At 42.7% G+C, this 20,116-nt stretch overlaps 1 protein-coding gene across 1 annotated transcript in view; it reads right to left on the reverse strand.

Annotated features, from left to right (window-relative positions):
* Nucleotides 1-515: 515 nt before the first annotated feature.
* The window catches only part of LOC126456776 (MFS-type transporter SLC18B1-like), a 312,767-nt gene continuing 293,166 nt past the window's right edge, over nucleotides 516-20,116 (reverse strand). Inside the window, exon 12 of the mRNA XM_050092546.1 lies at nucleotides 516-964. Within this exon, the coding sequence (XP_049948503.1) occupies nucleotides 701-964 (264 nt within the window). The 3' untranslated portion in view covers nucleotides 516-700. The remainder of the gene's footprint in view (nucleotides 965-20,116) is intronic.

Genomic DNA, 20,116 nt, shown 5'->3' on the forward strand with positions numbered 1-20,116 from the left:
TGAGATGAGCAGTGACAGTCACTCACCGTACTAAGGATTCACCGAGAGGCAGACAGGCATGTAAACAGGTGTTGCAGGAGCTGTCAAATGAATCTAAGTGACAAGAGCCATGAAGCACCTGTCAACTTGACCATTATTGTATTCAGTAGAAAGTTCTTCAGCTGGGAGGCTCGACGTACCAGTAGCCAAAGTTTGGAAAGACGTGTTTGTACAATTGGGCAACATGTTCATGACCATGCTCAATCAGAAATCTTTTAAACATAATCTATATGAGTAATGACTGATGTCATTTGTATTCTTGCTTCTCACAGCATGAAATAACCATTTATAGAAGTGCAACACGAAATGACGATTTGGTTAGGCTTGCATCTGTGTCTTTTAGATGTATACGACTATCGTGAGAAGGCATTATCAATGGGTGCAGATAAAAGTATGTTCTGAATGTTTAGTAGCTAACAACTGCAACTGCAGGAATTTTAAAATTTCTAAAATCACTCTGGAACTATGTAGCTGAACTGTACTGACTACTGTGGAAAAAATACTGTACAATGTCACTCAAATGACAGAAAAATTAAAGATAAGTTGCTAAAAAGAAACAATGCAACCCCAAGAGAAACAGAATATTTACAAAAAAAAAATGAGCACTACAGGCTCACTCTCTCTTTCTCTTTCTGAAATGATACAGTATGCAGTGCAAACCCTATACTTCACAAGCACCTCCTGCTGTTACAGACACTGTTCGACAGGAGTCTGTGGCTTCATTTCCTTCACTCGATTCCCCATAAAACTGAGCTCTTTCCCTCGTGTAGGTATGGTCCGAGACTGTGCCTCCAGCCTCAGCCCCTGCCAGCAGGGGGCTGCTTTCACTCTCGTAGTTTTCACTGATGCCGCTGTCAGTGCTCTGCTCTCGGGTGTGGTGCTGCTGTGTATGCTTCACCGAAAAATAGACTAAGGTTACCACAGCCTGTAAACAAAAATAAACACATATAAGAATTTTTACATAAAGTTTCTGAGACTATAATACCCAAACACATCTATGTTAATACTCTGCAAACCACAGTGAAGTGCATGGTGGAGAGTACTTAGCATGATACCACGTACAAGCATTTCTTCCCCTTCTGTTCAATCACAAACTGCTGTAAGAATCCATGCTTAGATAATTCTAGATTAATATTAACATCATAGTACCTACTGGAACATTAAATATGATGCAGTAGCATATTTGCAGATTTCTCATGTAATGCTGATTCTTCAAACGTTCCACATAGTCTCTGGTGTCTCCTCCCCCCCCCCCCCTTAATTATAGTACAGTGTAGCTCCTTTGAATTTTTCAGTAGTTGGTAGAAAGCACAGTATTACACCCATTTGAAAGAAGTGCAGCAGAAGTAACCTGCAGAAGTACCATCCAGTCTCTCTGATGTCCATCTGTTATAGAATTGTAGGACATATTGTGAGCTTAAACATAATGAGATGTATTGTACAAATGACTTTCTCCACACCAACCAGCATGGACCTGAAACCATCAGTCATGTGAAAGCCAACCTGCACTTTCCTCACGTAGCACTGTGAAAGCTGTGGACCAAGGCAGTCATTTAACTTTTAATGCACTTGATACCACATTCTGCCATTTTCCACACTCTTCACTGAGGTGTTCGGGAGGTCTAGAATTCAGCAACAGTTCTCTGTTTGCTTCACTTTCTCCTTTTTTGTTTCTTCAGTTTTTATTTTGAATAATGTATCCCATCTAACTGCTTAGTAATAATTTCTTTGTTGCACTCCATTTTGTTTAGTTTTTTGCTTAAGTTGCCTTCATTGTATGTCATGCAAAACCGTATCTTTCACAATGGACTTACATTCATGCATTTAGAATGATAAACAGTTTTACAATTTGTACACATTATTCCATTAGTCATGCACATTTTACAGAAATAAAAGCTGGTCAGTATGTTAAGGATGTAACAGTCAAAGCCAATGAACGCCTAGATAGTGACCACCAGCTATTAACTACTGACGTAAAAGATGTTCGAGTGTCAAAATTTAAATGAAAGAGAATGCCACAGATTAGGACTTTGTTGTTGAAGGATGTGGAAAAGAACATAAAGTATAATGCATGAATAGCAGCCAAGTTATCAAAAACTGAGAAAGATGGAGTATAAGAAGAATGGTCCTTATTCAAAGAAACCATTGTCAGAGAAGCCAAGGGGATCTGTGGACAATAAGTGCCGCACCTAAAGAGAGGGAAACACCTTGGTGGAATGATTGTGTACAGACAGCAGTAAAAGCTAGAAATGTACTGAAAAGGATATTAGACCATGAAAAACAGAAAACAGATAATAGACTAAATGAATTAGCAATTGAACGCTCAGGAATACCAGAGAAAGAAACTAGCTGTAAAAAGACTGATCCAGGAAGAAAAGGAAAAGTGCTGGGATGACTTTACTACAAGGAGAGAAGAAGACTGTCAGAGAAGTAGGAAATTATATTACCAAAGTACTAAAGAGCAAATGAAATGAATATGTAAATAATCTTGCCCAGGAAACAGATGATTGTGAACAAAGGAAGGGATCAGGGATGAAATGAAAAGGTACTTCAACTTGCTGCTGAATGGAGATGGGGACAACACAACCATAAACAACTTTGGAGTGATTGATTAAGTCCAAACTAACGGACACCCATTAACATGGTGTGAGGTAGAAACAGCATTAAAGAGGATACGAAATGGAAAGTCAAAAGGCTTTGATTATCTTGGCTCAGACATGATAAAGGCAGCTGGAATATTAGGCTTAAATTGGCTATATAGAGTGTTATCAGTGGTTTGGAAAGAAAACAAAATCACGTAAGTTTGGAGTAAAGGAGTCGTCATCCCTCTGTTTAAAAAGGACAGTCAATAAAAATGTGGAAATTACAGAGGCATCACACTGCTGTCACACACCTTGAAGCTGCTAGAAAAGATCATAGAAATGAGAATTAGGAAGATAATAGAACCTCCATTTGAGGAAGAACAACATTGATTCAGGAACGACCGAGGTACTATGTATCTTATTTTTGCGGTAAGAATGTTAACAGAAAAGTTTTGGGAATATGGAAGAAATCTTGTGATTGTATTTGTGGACACTGAAAAACAAGATATGGGAATTTCTTGAGTCAAGATGGTATACTCAGTGATAAAACAAAGCAGTAGGCTTCTACCAGAAATATTGACCCTTAAACAATATGTCTAATAGTGTATTTTAAATATAACAACATGCCATCTCAGGCACTGTACAGCACCAAAACACTTGATAATGGCACTTTAAAGCTGAAATCATGATTGTGTGAATGTAACACTGCAAATAAAAAAAACAGTTTAGTGGTGGGACTGACTTTAAAGAAATATATTATGACTGTGGCCCCACATTATGAAAAAATTATTAGATGTGGGAATGTTTCCAAGACAAAGATGCCAAATCAACTAACCGACAAAGTCAAATGCTATACCAAAAGTGTTACAGTTGTGCCCAGATAGGCAACAGATTATCACAATGGTTTGAAACAAAGAGAGGTGTCCATCAAGTAAGTGCCCTATCACCACTCCTCTGTTTGTAGTAATAATGGCAAAGACCATAGAATCTATCAAGAAAATAGACAGCGAACCAAATGCCCTGGTTTTTGCTGATGATTTAATAGTAAGGGGAGAGACAGAAGCCAAAGCACAGAAGAAACTTAATACTTGGAGCAACACATTCAAAAATTATGGATTACAAATAAGTAAAACAAAGACAGTAGAAATGACCATCAACAAGCAAGGAACAACCTCAAATATATTTCTAGGAGTCAAAGTAGAATCTGCTTCACATTTCAAGTACATAGGTAGCATGATCTCTAAAGACAATACAATTAAGCAGAAAATACTCAGCAGGACACAGAAAGAATCCAATTTTTACAGTCAAATCAAAACTCTTCTCTGGACTGATAAAATTCCACGAAAAACAAAAGTGACCATGTACCAAACCTATTTTGTACCAATCTAACATATGGTTTAGAAATATGTACCCTACTAAACAAATACCTCAGCAGAATTAAGGCAACAGAAATGAAATTCACTAGAACTATGAATCAAACAACTAGAAAAGACAAAATCAGGAATTAGATGAGCAGGAAAATAGCTGGTATTGAGGTTTCTGTTACCAGTGTCATAAAGAAATGCAGGCTGCAGTGGTATGGGCACATAATGAGAATGAACTGCAAAAGACCTTCTGAAAGGTATTTCACCCTCAGGGAAGACCAAGAAAATGCTGGATAGAAACTGTAAGTTCAGATGTGGATGAGAAAGGACACAAATGGGAAGCTGTCCTGGAACAGAATATCTATGAAGACAGAATGAGATGTTGAGTGCTTGTACACCACACTCGGGAAACTGGAGTTGGAAAACGATAACGATAACGATGATGATGATGATGATGATGCATTACTCTGAAAGGGGTGTCCTCTCTAAAGACTGACTGACAGCTGAGAGAGCCCACTAAGTTCCAAGAAGCTGAGACACTTGATTAGGTGTTTACAGACCTCTACATGCCATACAAATGGGTATAATCTTAAGCTGTAGCCTTCTTGATGGGTTAGTAATACTGAGAAACACTTAAGAGTATTTCCAAAAGTTTTATCAAGAAAATCCTGTGTGTAATCCATTAGGAAATCAGCCACTAACAGTGGCATATGCTGCTGTGGTGACAAGTGAAATGGATGCCAACAGCAACCTCCACTGCACGCATCACGGCAACAGAACTCTGGTCCACATGACGCATAAATTCAAACCAATCACCTTACTAGCAGTTTAACAGAGGGTGACAAAAGTAGCTTGGCTAGTAACATCTCCAAGGTGCATGAATAGCCCCGATCATGTTGTGCAGGTCAAAATATTTCCTGCTTCTGCTGAAACTAAGTGTGAGCCAATCAAACAGTAGTGCTTCTCCACAAGACAAATGTTTCAGCCCATAGGGGACCTCACCTGGACAATGTGATACCACAATCAACTCTTCCATTCTTCATCATCACTGTGAAGTGGGACTGGCCAAATGGGATGCCACTGAGTGGAGAGGATGTAGTATTCTGTTTTGTTACGTCTCTTACACTTGAGAAGTTTCAGATTTTCTGCCAGTATTACAAAATTCATTGCTACAGACTTAAAGGAACTCAATCTGTGACTGTTACTTTTTGGAACTCAGATTATTTGAGCATCCATTCAGTAAAGACGTTCTTATTTTTGTTCTTCAGAAGTTAATGTGCTCACCCCAAATCTGTGAGATTTTCCCCTTGTGGAACAAACAAAACTACTTAATTGGCATACCCTAGTGAACATTTTGTGTGATATAACCAAACAAAAGGACATTTCAGTTGGCAATGAGGTTTTCAAGAACAAATTTTCATTCAGTGCATGCTGTTCCAGGTAACCATTATGGATTTCTAGGATTGTTTCAAAATGGTCACCGCCAAAGAACAAGTAGATCTGACACATCCTGGACTATCCTGTTACAGTGAATCCAGCAAAGAAATGAACTACTGGTAGAATGATTGGCAGTTCTCACCTTGTTGGAGCTAAAGAAGTGGGTCAACACAACCATACACAATATCCAACCAATGCCATCATTGTTCTGAGCATTTGAATGGAAGGATGAGCCTTGGACCTGGTATATAGAGCAACATTTCATCATCCACACAAGTGAATGTGATACACAGCAACACGAATTTTTGCATGAATTTTTGCTTGCCAATGCCGGTCCTTCTATTTACCAACTGATACAACAGTTGCACCATCCTGAATCAGAGCCCTACCATATGTTACAATTAAAGCTAGCCTCACAGAGTATCTTGATTCCCAAGTACATGTGACTGTGGCTGTCCCAAGTTACGGCTGAATCTCACAGGGAACGAATAACATGGCTTCAAGGTCTATCATGGGAGTGGCATTTCCAAGGTACCAACAATCAATGCTAACAATCCTATGCATCCTCCCTCATTCCGGGAATGTTGCTCATCCATGCACCTGTTGAAGCCCTACACCAAGACTTGTTATTTATTTATTTATTTATTTCTTGTTCCGTAGATCCAGTTAGTGAGTCAATCACAAGGATATGGAACGTGTCAAATTGTACAGGTTTCAATTTAAACTTACAATAAATACAAGGGCAATTCAATGGCAAATTGTACATAGTTTAAGTAAGACATACTATAAATACAGTAACAGATACTGTGGTGTCACCCCCAGACACCACACTTGCTAGGTGGTAGCTTAAATCGGCCGCAGTCCATTTAGTACATGTCGGACCCGCGTGTCACCACTGTGTGATCGCAGACCGAGCGCCACCACAAGGCAGGTCTCGAGATACGGGATAGCACTCGCCCCAGTTGTACGACGACTTTGCTAGCGACTACACTGGCGAAGCCTTCCTCTCATTTGCCGAGAGACAGTTAGAATAGCCTTCAGAGAAGTCCATGGCTACGACCTAGCAAGGCGCCATTAGCCTTACATAGCAAGTGATAGTTTGATAGTTATAGTATGAAATGTCTCATCCGGAATGCTGTATTCACAACAAGGATAAATAAAAGTTAAGTATTCGAGGAGCTGCATACTTTTCTTATTAGCATTCAATACTTATCCTGTTCCAGAATTCACGCCCGTCTGCGTTAGATAGCGTGCCTTTGGGCCTCCTCTATCTACAAGGTGTTGGCACATTTACCAACACATCATTGGCGACGAGGATGGGATTTGTTCTTTCTAATTGCTTACATTTACTTGTGTCATGGCTTCGCCACAATCTCCAGATGTACTGTCCGAATTTTATCGCTTGCAGAATCAGCAGACGCAGGCGTTATTGGATGCCCTTGGACAGCTCGTCCAGGGTCAATGTGCCATTCAAACCGATGCGGCGGCCGCCGCTTCATCGCTCCCGCAGCCACAACGTGCAGTTGCACCGCAGTTTCGCAATTTTGATGCACAGCAAGAGACCTGGACGGAATGGTCGCGCCAATTTGGATTTCATCTTGCCGCCTACAGAATTCAAGGTAACGAGCGGCAGCCTCATTTATTGGCGTGTGTAGGGGTGCAAACGTACCGTGTGATAGTGAAATTGTTTCCCCGACGCGACGTAGCAACTCTGTCCTACGAAGAAATTTTGTCGGCATTGGACGCCTATTTCAAAGAAACAGTTGATGTAGTTGCAAAAAGGTATACTTTCTTTCGTACAAAACGTACGGCCGGTCAAACTAATAGGGAGTGGGTTGCAACTTTGCAAGGCCTTACTAGGGATTGTGCGTTTGAATGTGACTGTGGCCTTCCTTATTCAGATACAATGGTACGTGATGCAATTGCACAGAACGTTTCTGATGTTCGCATACGGGAACAGATTTTGAAACTAGTCAATCCCTCCCTTCAACAAGTGATAGACATCTTGGATAGACAAGACACACTTGACTTTGCTCAGGAATCATTTGCAACTTCGCCAGCCGTGTGTCACATTAACCGGCCCGCCGGGCGCGCTACGCGGCCCGGTCAACTGCCCTCGCACACGTTCGCGCAGCTGCCGCCACGCTCTAAACCAGGTGTGCCGCGCAAGCCTACAAATGCAGTGAAATCATGCCCGCGGTGTGCTACTAGACATTCGCGTGAACATTGCCCGTCACGCCAAGCTATTTGCTTTTTCTGTAATAAGAAAGGACATGTTCAAAGTGTTTGCCAGAAAAAGCTCAGATCAGACAATCACAACCATTCCAGGCCCTTTGCTTCACGCCGGAATCGAAACAAGGACACTCAGGCTCGTGAACCTTCGCCCATGGACGTTCATGTAGTTAATTCCACTTCGTCCAGTGCCACTTTCTCTAACAGTGACTGTGTTCGTCCCACAAATACTGTGCGTCGACGTCGCCGGAAATCACGTCAATTAGCAAGTGATGCTGTACCTGTATCAGTTCAAATTGCACGAGACAGTCGCTCTTGTCGTCAGCAGGACAACAAACTTTTTGTAGATTTGGACTTTAATGGCAAGGTCATACCATTCCCGCTCGATACTGGAGCTGGAGTTTCATTGCTCAATCACGACACGTACAAACAACTGGGCAAACCTTCGTTGCGTGCCGCAACTGTTACGCTCACTACATATTCAGGACAGCAGATACCTGTGTTAGGACAGTGCACCCTTCTTGCAACATACAAGGGACAAACAAAACTTGTGTCATTTTACGTTCTTCGTTCTTCTACTGCAGTGAACTTGTTTGGTTTAGATTTATTTCAGTTGTTTAACTTGTCTATTGTAAATCAGGTCCTATCAGTGAATCAGACTGTGCCTTCAGACAGTGTTTCCCGTCTGTGTGAAGAATTTGCAGACATTTTAGCACCGGGCCTGGGTTGCACTAAAAACTATGCAGCACATTTGGAACTGAAAGTAAACGCGCAACCGAAATTTTTCAGAGCGCGCAATGTTCCCCACGCATTGCGTGATGAGGTCGCAAGAACATTAAACGATTTAGCATCACGAGGTGTGAGTGAATGTGCGCAATGCCTCTTCCATTTCAGCTCCGCTTCATCGCTTGCGCCGTACAGGTGTTCCGTTCGTCTGGACGACGGAATGCGAACGCGCCTTTCGCCAGTTGAAATCGGTGTTGCTTTCTAATACTTGCCTTACGCCATTCGATCCCCAGAAACCCCTTTTGTTGATGGTAGATGCATCGGATTTCGGGATCGGTGCTGTGCTTGCGCACAAAGTTGGCTCGCATGATCGCCCTATTGCCTTTGCGTCAAAATTGCTCTCGTTTGCGCAAAGAAATTACTCACAGATAGAGAAAGAAGCTTTGGCTCTCGTCTTTGGTGTTACTAAGTTCCATGATTTCTTGTATGGTCGTCACTTTACCATCATCACAGACCACAAACCTTTGACATCGCTTTTTCATCCGAACAAGCCTGTACCTCCGCGTACAGCGCAGAAATTCATTCGCTGGTCTATTTTCCTCTCGCAGTACCGCTACGATACCTTGTATCGGTCCACTGCTAAGCACGGCAACGCCAATGCGTTGTGCCGTTTGCCTGTTGCTGAGGATAAAGCATTCGATTCTTCCGAACTTGCTTGCATGTTCATTGATGCGGAAACCGATGAAGTGGTCGAATCGTTTCCGATTGATTTTCGTCGTGTAGCTACAGGCACAGCTGCTGACCCTGTCCTTGCTACCGTTTTGCGTTTTGTTGCTACGCAATGGCCTTTGTCAAAGTCTTGGATCGAGGATCCGTTGGTTCGCCGATTTTTTGCTCACAAGGAGAGACTTTTTGTTCGACGTGGTGTTTTGCTGTTGCGTTCTGATAATGATCAGTCCAGAGTCGTGGTCCCACGTTCGTTACAGTCCTCTGTCTTACGGCTTCTTCACCAAGGACATTGGGGTATAGTGCGAACGAAACAACTTGTTTGTCAGCACTGTACTTGGTTCGGAATCGATGCTGCGATTACGAATATGTGTTCTTCTTGCATGGCGTGTGCCGAACAACAATCCGCACTGCCGTGGAAAGTCTTTGCATGGCCAAAAGCCACTTCCCCTTGGCAACGCTTGCACATCGATTTTGCTGGTCCATTCTGGAATGCTCGATGGTTGGTTCTGGTAGATGCCTTCAGTAATTTTCCTTTTGTTGTCTGGATGTCTTCCACGACATCCTCTGCCACCATCCAAGCGTTGTCTGCTATCTTTTGCATTGAAGGTCTTCCGCAGACTATTGTTTCCGACAATGGCCCACAATTCATGTCCGCCGAATTTCAGTCATTCTGCCAGGCCAATGGTATTCAACATCTGACATCCGCGCCGTTTTCGCCTCAGTCAAACGGTGCCGCTGAACGATTGGTCCGGACTTTCAAGTCACAGATATTGAAGTTGAAAGAATCGCATTCTCGGGAGGACGCGTTGTTGCTCTTTTTGTCTTCGTATCGCTCTCAGCCCCGAGATGGTCGCTCGCCGGCTGAGTTGCTCCACGGTCATCCTCATCGAACCTTGATGTCTTTGCTGCACCCGCCGCATCAGGTTCCTGTGCAGCGGCAGACTTCTGCTTTTGCTCCAGGCGACGTTGTACTTTATCGCAACTATCGAGGTTCACGGCATTGGCTTGCAGGGCGCATTCTTCGTTGCCTCGGCCGCGCTATGTATTTGGTTTTGGGGGCCTCTGGTGAGGTGCGTCGGCATCTCAATCAGCTGCGCCTCTGTCGTCGCACGGGTTCTGCCGCTCCCCGTCTGCTTTCAGCGACGGTGCCGTCCGGTCAGCGCCCTGGGGACCCATCTACTGGTTTGCCTCATCCCCAGGTGTTACCGACGATGCCTTCCATTTTTCCCCATGGCGACGCGACGCGCCACCGCAGCCGCCGCCACCTGTTCTCCCTCCGGCACCGCCCACATTCGACGCTTCACTGCAGCCGCCAAGTGCCTCCCTGGGTCACACGCCGCCGATCGCTTCCCGTGACCAGCTGTCCTCCGCCATGGAACTCTTGCCCGCTCCGGACCACATGACGTCATCGCGCGTCGGGTACCCCGACGCAATGGAGGTCGACCCTTCGGCCCCTCCTGTCTCTTTACGGGCGCATACACCGCATGTTGACGTGCACCCTGAACTAGGTTTTCAGGCGTTTCCTAGATCCCCTCGGACCGAATGGCCGGGTGTGGGTGGCACAGCCTCGCCTGTTGTTAGGCTCCCCACCTCATCGCATACGTCAACATGAGGTCCTCCCCACGGCGGGCGGAAGCCTTATAACACGACCGTTCGCCGATTTGCGGGGGAGGAATGTGGTGTCACCGCCAGACACCACACTTGCTAGGTGGTAGCTTAAATCGGCCGCGGTCCATTTAGTACATGTCGGACCCGCGTGTCACCACTGTGTGATCGCAGACCGAGCGCCACCACAAGGCAGGTCTCGAGATACGGGATAGCACTCGCCCCAGTTGTACGACGACTTTGCTAGCGACTACACTGGCGAAGCCTTCCTCTCATTTGCCGAGAGACAGTTAGAATAGCCTTCAGATAAGTCCATGGCTACGACCTAGCAAGGCGCCATTAGCCTTACATAGCAAGTGATAGTTTGATAGTTATAGTATGAAATGTCTCATCCGGAATGCTGTATTCACAACAAGGATAAATAAAAGTTAAGTATTCGAGGAGCTGCATACTTTTCTTATTAGCATTCAATACTTATCCTGTTCCAGAATTCACGCCCGTCTGCGTTAGATAGCGTGCCTTTGGGCCTCCTCTATCTATAAGGTGTTGGCACATTTACCAACACATCAGATACAATGTCAGCTAGATAACATAACAACCATTTGACAGAAAAAGGAGTTTCAAATAAAGGTTAAAGATAAGAGCACAAAGTTAAATCAGATATTAGGCCTACAAGAGTAAATACATGTACAGCCAATCTGTTGTTACAAAAAGTGTGCTAATGCCCAAATGCACAATAAAATCAATTGAACTACTCCTAGACACAATAAGTTTAGTGATGGTATACATTTTCTTTCAGGTATTCATCCACAGTATAATAAGATTTCTCTGTCAGGTAATCTTTGAGAACTTGTTTAAATTTTGGCAGTTCTGTATGAACACATTTGATATGTAGTGGTACAGAATTGAACAGCTTAATGCTGGAGTAGTAAACTCCTTTTTGTACCAGAGTGAGACGTTTCATTTCTAAATGTAGATTGTTTTTGTTTCTGGTGTTATAACCATGGAATTTACTGTTGTCTTGGTAGATGGAATAATTTTTGCACACAAAGGTCAGCAAGGAAAAAATATACTGTGAGGCAGTTGTTAGGATACCTATCTTCCGAAACAAGTGCCTGCAAGAGTGTCTTTGATGGACCCCACACATTATTCTGATTGCTTTTTTTTGGATGGTGAAAACTTTTTTTGCAAGTGGTTGGTTCCCCCAGAATATGATAGCATATGACATCAATGAGTGGAAGTAGCCAAAGTAGGCAACCTTAATAGTGTCAACTTCAGCCACTGAAGAAATTACCCGTAATGCAAATGTTGCCGAGCTAAGTTTTTTACATAGATGAAGAATGTGAACTGACCAATTACATTTACTGTCTATGTAAGCACCCAGGAATTTTGTGTCTTCAACTTTCTGTATTGGTTGATCTCTACATTTTATGTCAATTTCATCGGGATTACTTTGTGATGTATGGAACCTCATATAATGAGTTTTATCTGCATTGAGTGAGAGACCATTTGAGGAGAACCAATTTAAGATGTCATCAAAAACAGTATTTGTAGTTTTTTCAACATCATGATCAATCAAATCGTCAATTAGAATTGTGGTATCATCGGCAAACAGGATAAATTTGCTGTTTGTCTCAGAACAAAGAGGAAGATCATTAATAAAGATGAGGAAAAGCAGTGGGCCCAAAACGGAGCCTTGAGGCACACCACACGTTATCGTGCCCCATTCAGACGAGGCAGGTTCTCCAGAAGAGCCATTTAGCATAACAGTCTGCTTCCGATCCTGTAGATATGATTGTAGCCACAAGCCAACAGTACCACCTAAACCATAGTATTCTGCCTTTTTCCAAACAATTTGGTGGTTTACACAGTCAAAGGCTTTTGTAAGATCACAAAAAATACCCACTGGAGACATTTTTTTGTTAATGGCTTCCAAAACTTGGTTGCTGAAAGAGAATATTGCCTGTTCAGTACAAAGACCGGCACGAAAACCAAACTGATTTTTGCTTAAGATACTGTGGAAGTTGAGATGTTCTACAATCCTCCTGTGCATGAGTTTTTCTAGAATTTTCGAGAAGGTAGTTAATTGGGATATTGGGCGATAGTTTGTAACAATGCTTTTATCCCCTTTTTTAAAGAGAGGAATCACTACAGCCAACTTAAGTCTGTCAGGGACAATCCCATCTTGTAGGGATGCATTGTATATGTTGCATAAGACGGGACTAACAAATTTATAACAGTGTTTCAGTATTTTACTAGAAATATTGTCCACACCAGCAGAATTTTTATTTTTTAATGATCTAATTACTCTTATGACATTGCTTACAGTAACTAGAGATAAGGATAACTGTGGGATTCTGTTGCTAATAGCTTTCTGTAGGAGGGACAATGATTCTTCCATGGAACCATTACAGCCTGTCTTCTCTGCTGCTCTCAAAAAGTGGTTATTAAATATTTCTGCAACCAACTCAGGTTTCTTTATGATACTGTCCCCTGTTTTAATCTCTACCTGAGACATGTTCCCTGTTGTCCTGCCAGTTTCCCTCTTTATTACATTCCATATAGTTTTAATTTTATTTTCTGAGCTTTCAATTTCTGATTTTATGCACATACTTTTAGATTTATTTATAACCTTCTTGAGAATGCTACAGTAAAGTTTGTAGTGTTGTCGTTTCTTTGGATCATTACAAGTCCTGAGAGAACTGTATAACATCCTCTTTGTTCTACAAGATGTTATTATCCCTGTAGTGATCCAAGACTTCTTGGCATTGCCTATATGACTATTTCTAACTACTTTTTTGGGAAAGATGGACTCAAATACAGACATGAATTCATTTAAAAATGAATTGTACTTTTTGTTTACATCTGTTTCCCTATAAACTCGGCTCCAGTCTATCTCTTTTAGGCTATCATTGAATTTTTTAAGGCCCTGTTCATTTATTATCCTAAAAGATTTCCAACAATGCTCGGAACTGTTGCACACACCGATGTAATTGAGCCTAAGCAATTGACCACCATGATCAGAAAGGCCAAGGATTGGATGTACAGTGATCTCATTGCATGTAGACTTATCTATAAATATATTATCTATCAGACTTTTACTGTTAACAGTAACCCTAGTTGGGAAATCTACTATTGCCATCAGATTATAAGACTCCACTAAATGTACTAAATCAGCTTTACTATTGCTCTCATTTAGGAAATCAACATTAAAGTCACCAGTAATTATCAAGTTCTTGGACTTTGAGTACAGTATGGATAATAAAGAATCTAAGTGCTTAAGAAATACATTCAAATTCCCTGAGGGAGATCTATACAGTGCTAACACTACAGCTGTGAAGTCATTTACAGTAATCTCAACACCACATATATATATATACAATGGCTCTTTAAATCTAATGCATTGTAAGATATGTTGTTTTTTACATAAATTACCACTCCACCTTTTTCCATGATGGTTCTTGAGTAATGTGCTGCCTGACAGTAACCACTTAGCTGTAACCTTTCAATATCTTTCACATGATGTTCACTAAAACATAATACATCAGTATCTTTTATTCCTTGTGGTTCCTCTAACAGAACAGTAATGTCATTTACTTTATTACCAAGTCCTCCCACATTTTGGTGAAAAATCGTCATTTCTTTGGAATTAGAGACAGATCTAAACTTTTGCCTAAAAAATTATCTGTAGCTACAGACACAGTACGTTCATTACTAACAATTTCCTAAAACATTTTAGTTTGAAACCGAGTCTGACTTGATGGTTGGAGCCATTCAAGTGCGATTGGTTCCAACTTTGGGGTACATTTGTGGACTTCTTCCAATATTTTTGTTTTTAAGAGGATACCTAATGCTTTTTTCCTGATCTGTTCAGGTGCATACCGTGTCTTGTAAATAATTCTCGTCCAAAACTGCTTACATCTACAACACAAGTATTTTTAAAATGCTTACACAACTTTGCTAACATAGAGTTCGTTTGAGATAGCCTCATTTACACAAGACTGTGGAATTAAGTCACGTCTCTGTGGAATGTTCACAAAAAATACCTTAGACTGATGAAGCGCCGATATTTTATTCCTGAGCAACTGTATGGCATCATTCCCTTCGTTGCAGGCAACGTTCTTTGAGCCACCTATTAAGATCACACACTCATTTTTTACTTTTTCAGGATCACACCCCGCTACAACTTCTTGAAGTTTGGCACCTGGCTTCACAATTCCAAAAACATCGGCAGCATTAAAACTGCTTTTCACTATATCAGCCATGCCTCTACCATGACTATCAGCGAAAATGTGAAAACGATTTGTTGATGTTTCACTCACAGCAGACTGGATCACACCACTGCCACTTTCATTGCTGTTAACTGAACGTTGTGGCTTTGGAAGATCAAACCTAACCTTTTTCCGATAGTTTATCGGTACACTCTTCTTACGATTGTTTTCACTTTCAGTGAGGCTATTACTAGAACAAAGTACATCAAAATTGTTTACATTCTCGAACCTCGAAACATTTGCTGTAGACGAAGTTTTAGTGGCGATTGTTTGACGCTTGTTGTGTACTGCCTTCCATTCTGATGATTTATCAGTGTCATTTTGCACCGATGTAGCCATGTTCTGGCGAAAGTTTTTGTCCTTCTGTCTGTCTTGAAGCAATGGATCCATGTTTCGCTTTGACTTCAGTTCCATATTTTCGGACTTCAGGCTGTCGATTTCTATTCTTAGACTGCTGATTACACATTGTAAACTAGCAATACGCTCATTATACTTTAATAATTCACTTTTGCACCTTACACACGAATTTTAACGGCTTCACTGTAACTTATTTTTGGAGTAAAATCGCGGATATCCACACACGCCGCCATCTTAGATGCTGAAGGACCTCACACTGGACACCAACTTACCTATCATACACACTTTTGAACAATCAGTACATCCCATGACCTCCTCACAGGATGTGGTTCCAGTTTTTTCATCACACCCAGCAGTTCTCACCAAGCAGGCTTACAAGAATGACAAAGAACCACCCAGCAGCAGGTGACCTCAAAGTTTACCTTCCTGTCATGAAAGCTTCATCAAGCATCCGTGTCAGCAATGCAGATTTTGAAGGACAAAATGTGCAACATGTGGAAAGGTAGGACACAAGGCAGAAGTTCATCATTCTACTTCCAGCATTTCTGTCAGTTGGATGAATGTAGAACCTTTTCAGCACCAATTGCCCCATGGGGACCTCGAACACTCAGGTATTGCTTTCATACAGGCAGTATTACCACATTCCCAGAAGTTGCTGGTGATTACAGTCAGTATTAACATGGTTCCAGACAAACTTCAGATAGACACCAGGTCTGGGGTAACAATTACAGACTGGCCCTCATATCAAACTGTGGGCACACCCCCACTTCAGCAATTTACTACTCCCCTCAAAAGTTTTAGTAATAATCTCATATTGGTTACAGGTTGTTTCCAGTCTTCAGTCAAATATGGGGCTACCACCTTAACGGCATGCATTCTAGATGTTCCTGCATCTGGAACATGAAACTTTCTAGTTATGAACCTGTTCCAAGTGTTAAGGCTTTAATCGACAATGCTGAGCCCACAGTAAATCCTGTGGGAAACCTGACAACCACAGACATGTCCCTTAAATGTTTTGTGTCAGTCTTTATGCCAATAACTGTGGTGTCACCGCCAGACACCACACTTGCTAGGTGGTAGTTTTAAATCGGCCGCGGTCCATTAGTACATGTCGGGCCTGCGTGTCGCCACTGTCAGTGATCGCAGACCGAGCGCCACCACAAGGCAGGTCTCGAGATATGGAATAGCACTTGCCCAGTTGTACGGACGACGTAGCTAGTGATGCACACTGACGAAGCCTCGCTCATTTGCAGAGCAGATAGTTAGAATAGCCTTCAGTTAAGTCAATGGCTACGACCTAGCAAGGCGCCATTAGTAGTTTATTGCCTGAATCTACAGAGTCTCACTTGTATCGTCAATAGCGATGTACAACAAGGATGGATTAAAGTTAAGTATTCCAGCAGCTACGTACTTTTCTTTATAGCATTCATTACGTATCCTGTTTCAGACCTATCTCTAGCCTGCGTGAGTTAACGCGTGCCTTTCGGCTACTTCCGAGTGGCGTGGCTGTTAAACTACGCCACAACAATAACCACACGAGTCCAGAACTTTGAGGCACACATTACTCTCCTCCCACAGTTTCCAAATTTTTCAGGGCATGAAATTTGTTGTGAAAAGCAGTGAACCAACTCCAAGATGAAGGAATTCTGACTGTAGTCTCCAACAGCCAATGGACAATGCCGATAGTCATTGTGCAGAAACCCAATGGGCCACTGAGAGTTTGTGGAAATTTAAAGTAACAGTCAATGCACAATCAGTTGTTGATACCGTGGGAACAAGAGATCAACCAGTGAAGTGCATTGTTTATTCATTGGAGAGTTGGATGTTTATTCTTTCTTTTTCTTTAGAGTTGTTACTTCCAACTGTAAGCTAACTAAATAAATGTCTCAAAGTATATGTGGGTTTGATTTCTGACCTACTATACACGTCCCTTTCCCAAGATGAGCAATGACATGGTTTGACCTACGGGTGGAAAGATGTTTGCAAAGATTGACCTTAAAGCTGCATACCTACAGCTACCTTTGGATACTGCTTCTCAAGACATGCCAGACATTAACATGGCATTTTAATTATTCCAGTACAATTGGCTACTTTTCGGTATCACAACTGTGCCAATCGTTTTCTGGTGATACCTTGAACAACTATCGCTCAAGCTCGCAGGGACTGTAAACTATCTCGATTACATCCTAGTAGCTGGAAAAGATACAGCACATCTCACACAGAACTGAGAGGGCCATTAACCATGTTTGAAAAAGGGAATCGTCATTGTAATTGGGAAAAAATGAGAATATTTTGTAAAACTAATGGCATATCTTGAACATATTGTCAGTATTTCAGGTGTTTGAATCACAGCACAATATAAAGCCACAACACAGGGACTACCAGTGCCTCAAGGCAGGTCCCAGTTCAAATCAGTGTTAGGTCAAATAAACTGTTACCTCCACTTCATTCCACATGCAGTGGAATCTGCTAAAGAATGTACTGTGACAGTGGCCCACACACTGTGATAAAGCATTCTGAGACTTTAAACAAGCTCTGCTCCAGCCCACATGCCTCACTGCATACAACCCAGAGCTATCTCTTTTCCTTGCAGCTGATGCACCTGGTTATGGTATTGGCACAGTGCTCCCCTGTGTTTCCAATGGGGTCAAATGCCCAATTGTTTTTGTGTCATAGACTTTAAATCCTTCTCAGAAATATCATGGCCAAATAGAAAATGAGGAGCAATCATTTTTGGCATTAAAGAATTTCACGACATTATTTATGGTCACTCTTTCACCTTGCTGACAGATCGCAAGACCTATATGATGGCGGGCATTATTCTTCTCAGAATATTCAGAGGCATCCACTATGGACCCACTAAAAATCTTGTGAATGCAGACCTCTAGTCATGTCTGCCTATAGGCACCATCCCAGACTGTAACACCAATCCAGTGGTGTGTTGTCACTTAGATGATGACACAGAGGATGCTGTTGGACACCCACCTGGTCAGCCACCACACCAAGAAAGATCTCATCCGCCAGGGGGTAAAAAACTACATTCAACAAGTCTAGCCCAGCAGCAGGAGGGCACTACAGCACCATGAAGTGCAGAGTTTTTAGGGGTGCTGCCACAAGCTCTCCACCATCCAGAGCACGGTCCTCATCCTCGGGGACAATGGGCACACACGGTTGGTCATTTCACAAATGCTTCAACAGAGAATTGCACTGCTGAGTGAGGGCCACTGGAAGGGAGGGGCGGAGGGGTGCTAACAAAGTGATTACCCAGCAACATTACAACATGCCGAGATATTGACACAGGCATCACTGTTTTGACCTCTTCATGTACAACATTTAAGAGCAAACAGTCCACCCCATCCCCCCACCGTTATTTTCCATGGCCCACCTATTCCACCTCCTGGTTGTATGTTCATCTTGAGTTTGCAGCCTCCTTTCTAGGCTCCTCATGGCTCACTGCAATAGAAACATGAAAAAGTTTTTCATTTGTGACCAGGATGACCTCCACATTCTCTGCCCACACCATCAAAGCATTATCCACATGTTTGCCTTTGAGGACCTTCAAGAAACTGTTGTTACAGATAATGGCCAACAGTTCACTTCTTCCGAGTTTTCCAATTCCTGCACCACTCACAGTATGCTCCCTGCCGTCGTTGGATAAGCAGCTGCAGCAGCAAGTCGTATACTCCTAGCTCACTCATTTGTTACATAGTTTAATTCTTAATTTCTTTGCGTGTTTTTGGTACTTGCATTGTTAATTCATAAATTTCGGGCATATTATAGTATTTGAGAGTTGTAGCATCGCGTTTTAGTACCTGAATAGTGTAAATTCGCGTAGTCATTCGTCTTCTGTTTTTGATTTGAACGGCCAGTGTCGGTTGGTCACAGCCAGTGTGCTCCCTGCCGTCGTTGGATAAGCAGCTGCAGCAGCAAGTCGTATACTCCTAGCTCACTCATTTGTAACATAGTTTAATTCTTAATTTCTTTGCGTGTTTTTGGTACTTGTATTGTTAATTCATAAATTTCGGGCGTATTATAGTATTTGAGAGTTGTAGCATCGTGTTTTAGTACCTGAATAGTGTAAAATCGCGTAGTCTCCTTCCGCCGCCGAGCAGTGTGTCAGCAGTGCGCAAGTAGCAGCATTACTGCATTTACTAGGCAATCTTGTATTTTAATAACCGTTTAAATTTTGTGTCGATTTGTTTGCGCTCTCTGTAGATTAGTTCAGACGTTCTTTGCACAACAGTCTTTAGCATGGATAGGGACTGCAACTGCTGTGTTCGGATGCAGGCTGAGTTGGCATCCCTTCGCTCCCAACTTCAGGCAGTGTTGGCTTCGGTCACACAGCTTGAGGCTGTTGCCAATGGGCATCACTGTGGTGTTCCAGATGGGGGTTTGTCGGGGATGGCCAGCTCGTCCCACGCATCCCCCGATCGGACTACGACTGTGGTTGCCCGGGATACTGCCCGCATTGAGGCTGATCCCTCACCTGTGGTAGAGTGGGAGGTCGTCTCGAGGTGTGGCAGGGGGCGAAAGACATTCCGGAGGGCTGAACGGAAGGCCTCTCCGGTTTGTCTGACGAACCGGTTTCAGGCTCTGTCTCAGGCTGATACTGATCTTCGGCCTGACATGGCTGCTTGTCCTGTTCCAGAGGTTGCCCCTCAGTCTGCAAGATCCGGGCGGTCGCAGAGGGTGGGCTTACTGGTAGTTGGGAGCTCCAACGTCAGGCGCGTAATGGGGCCCCTTAGGGATATGGCAGCAAGAGAGGGGAAGAAAA

The sequence above is a fragment of the Schistocerca serialis genome, chromosome 2 (genome assembly GCF_023864345.2).
Source record: "Schistocerca serialis cubense isolate TAMUIC-IGC-003099 chromosome 2, iqSchSeri2.2, whole genome shotgun sequence".
Taxonomy (NCBI): domain Eukaryota; kingdom Metazoa; phylum Arthropoda; class Insecta; order Orthoptera; family Acrididae; genus Schistocerca; species Schistocerca serialis.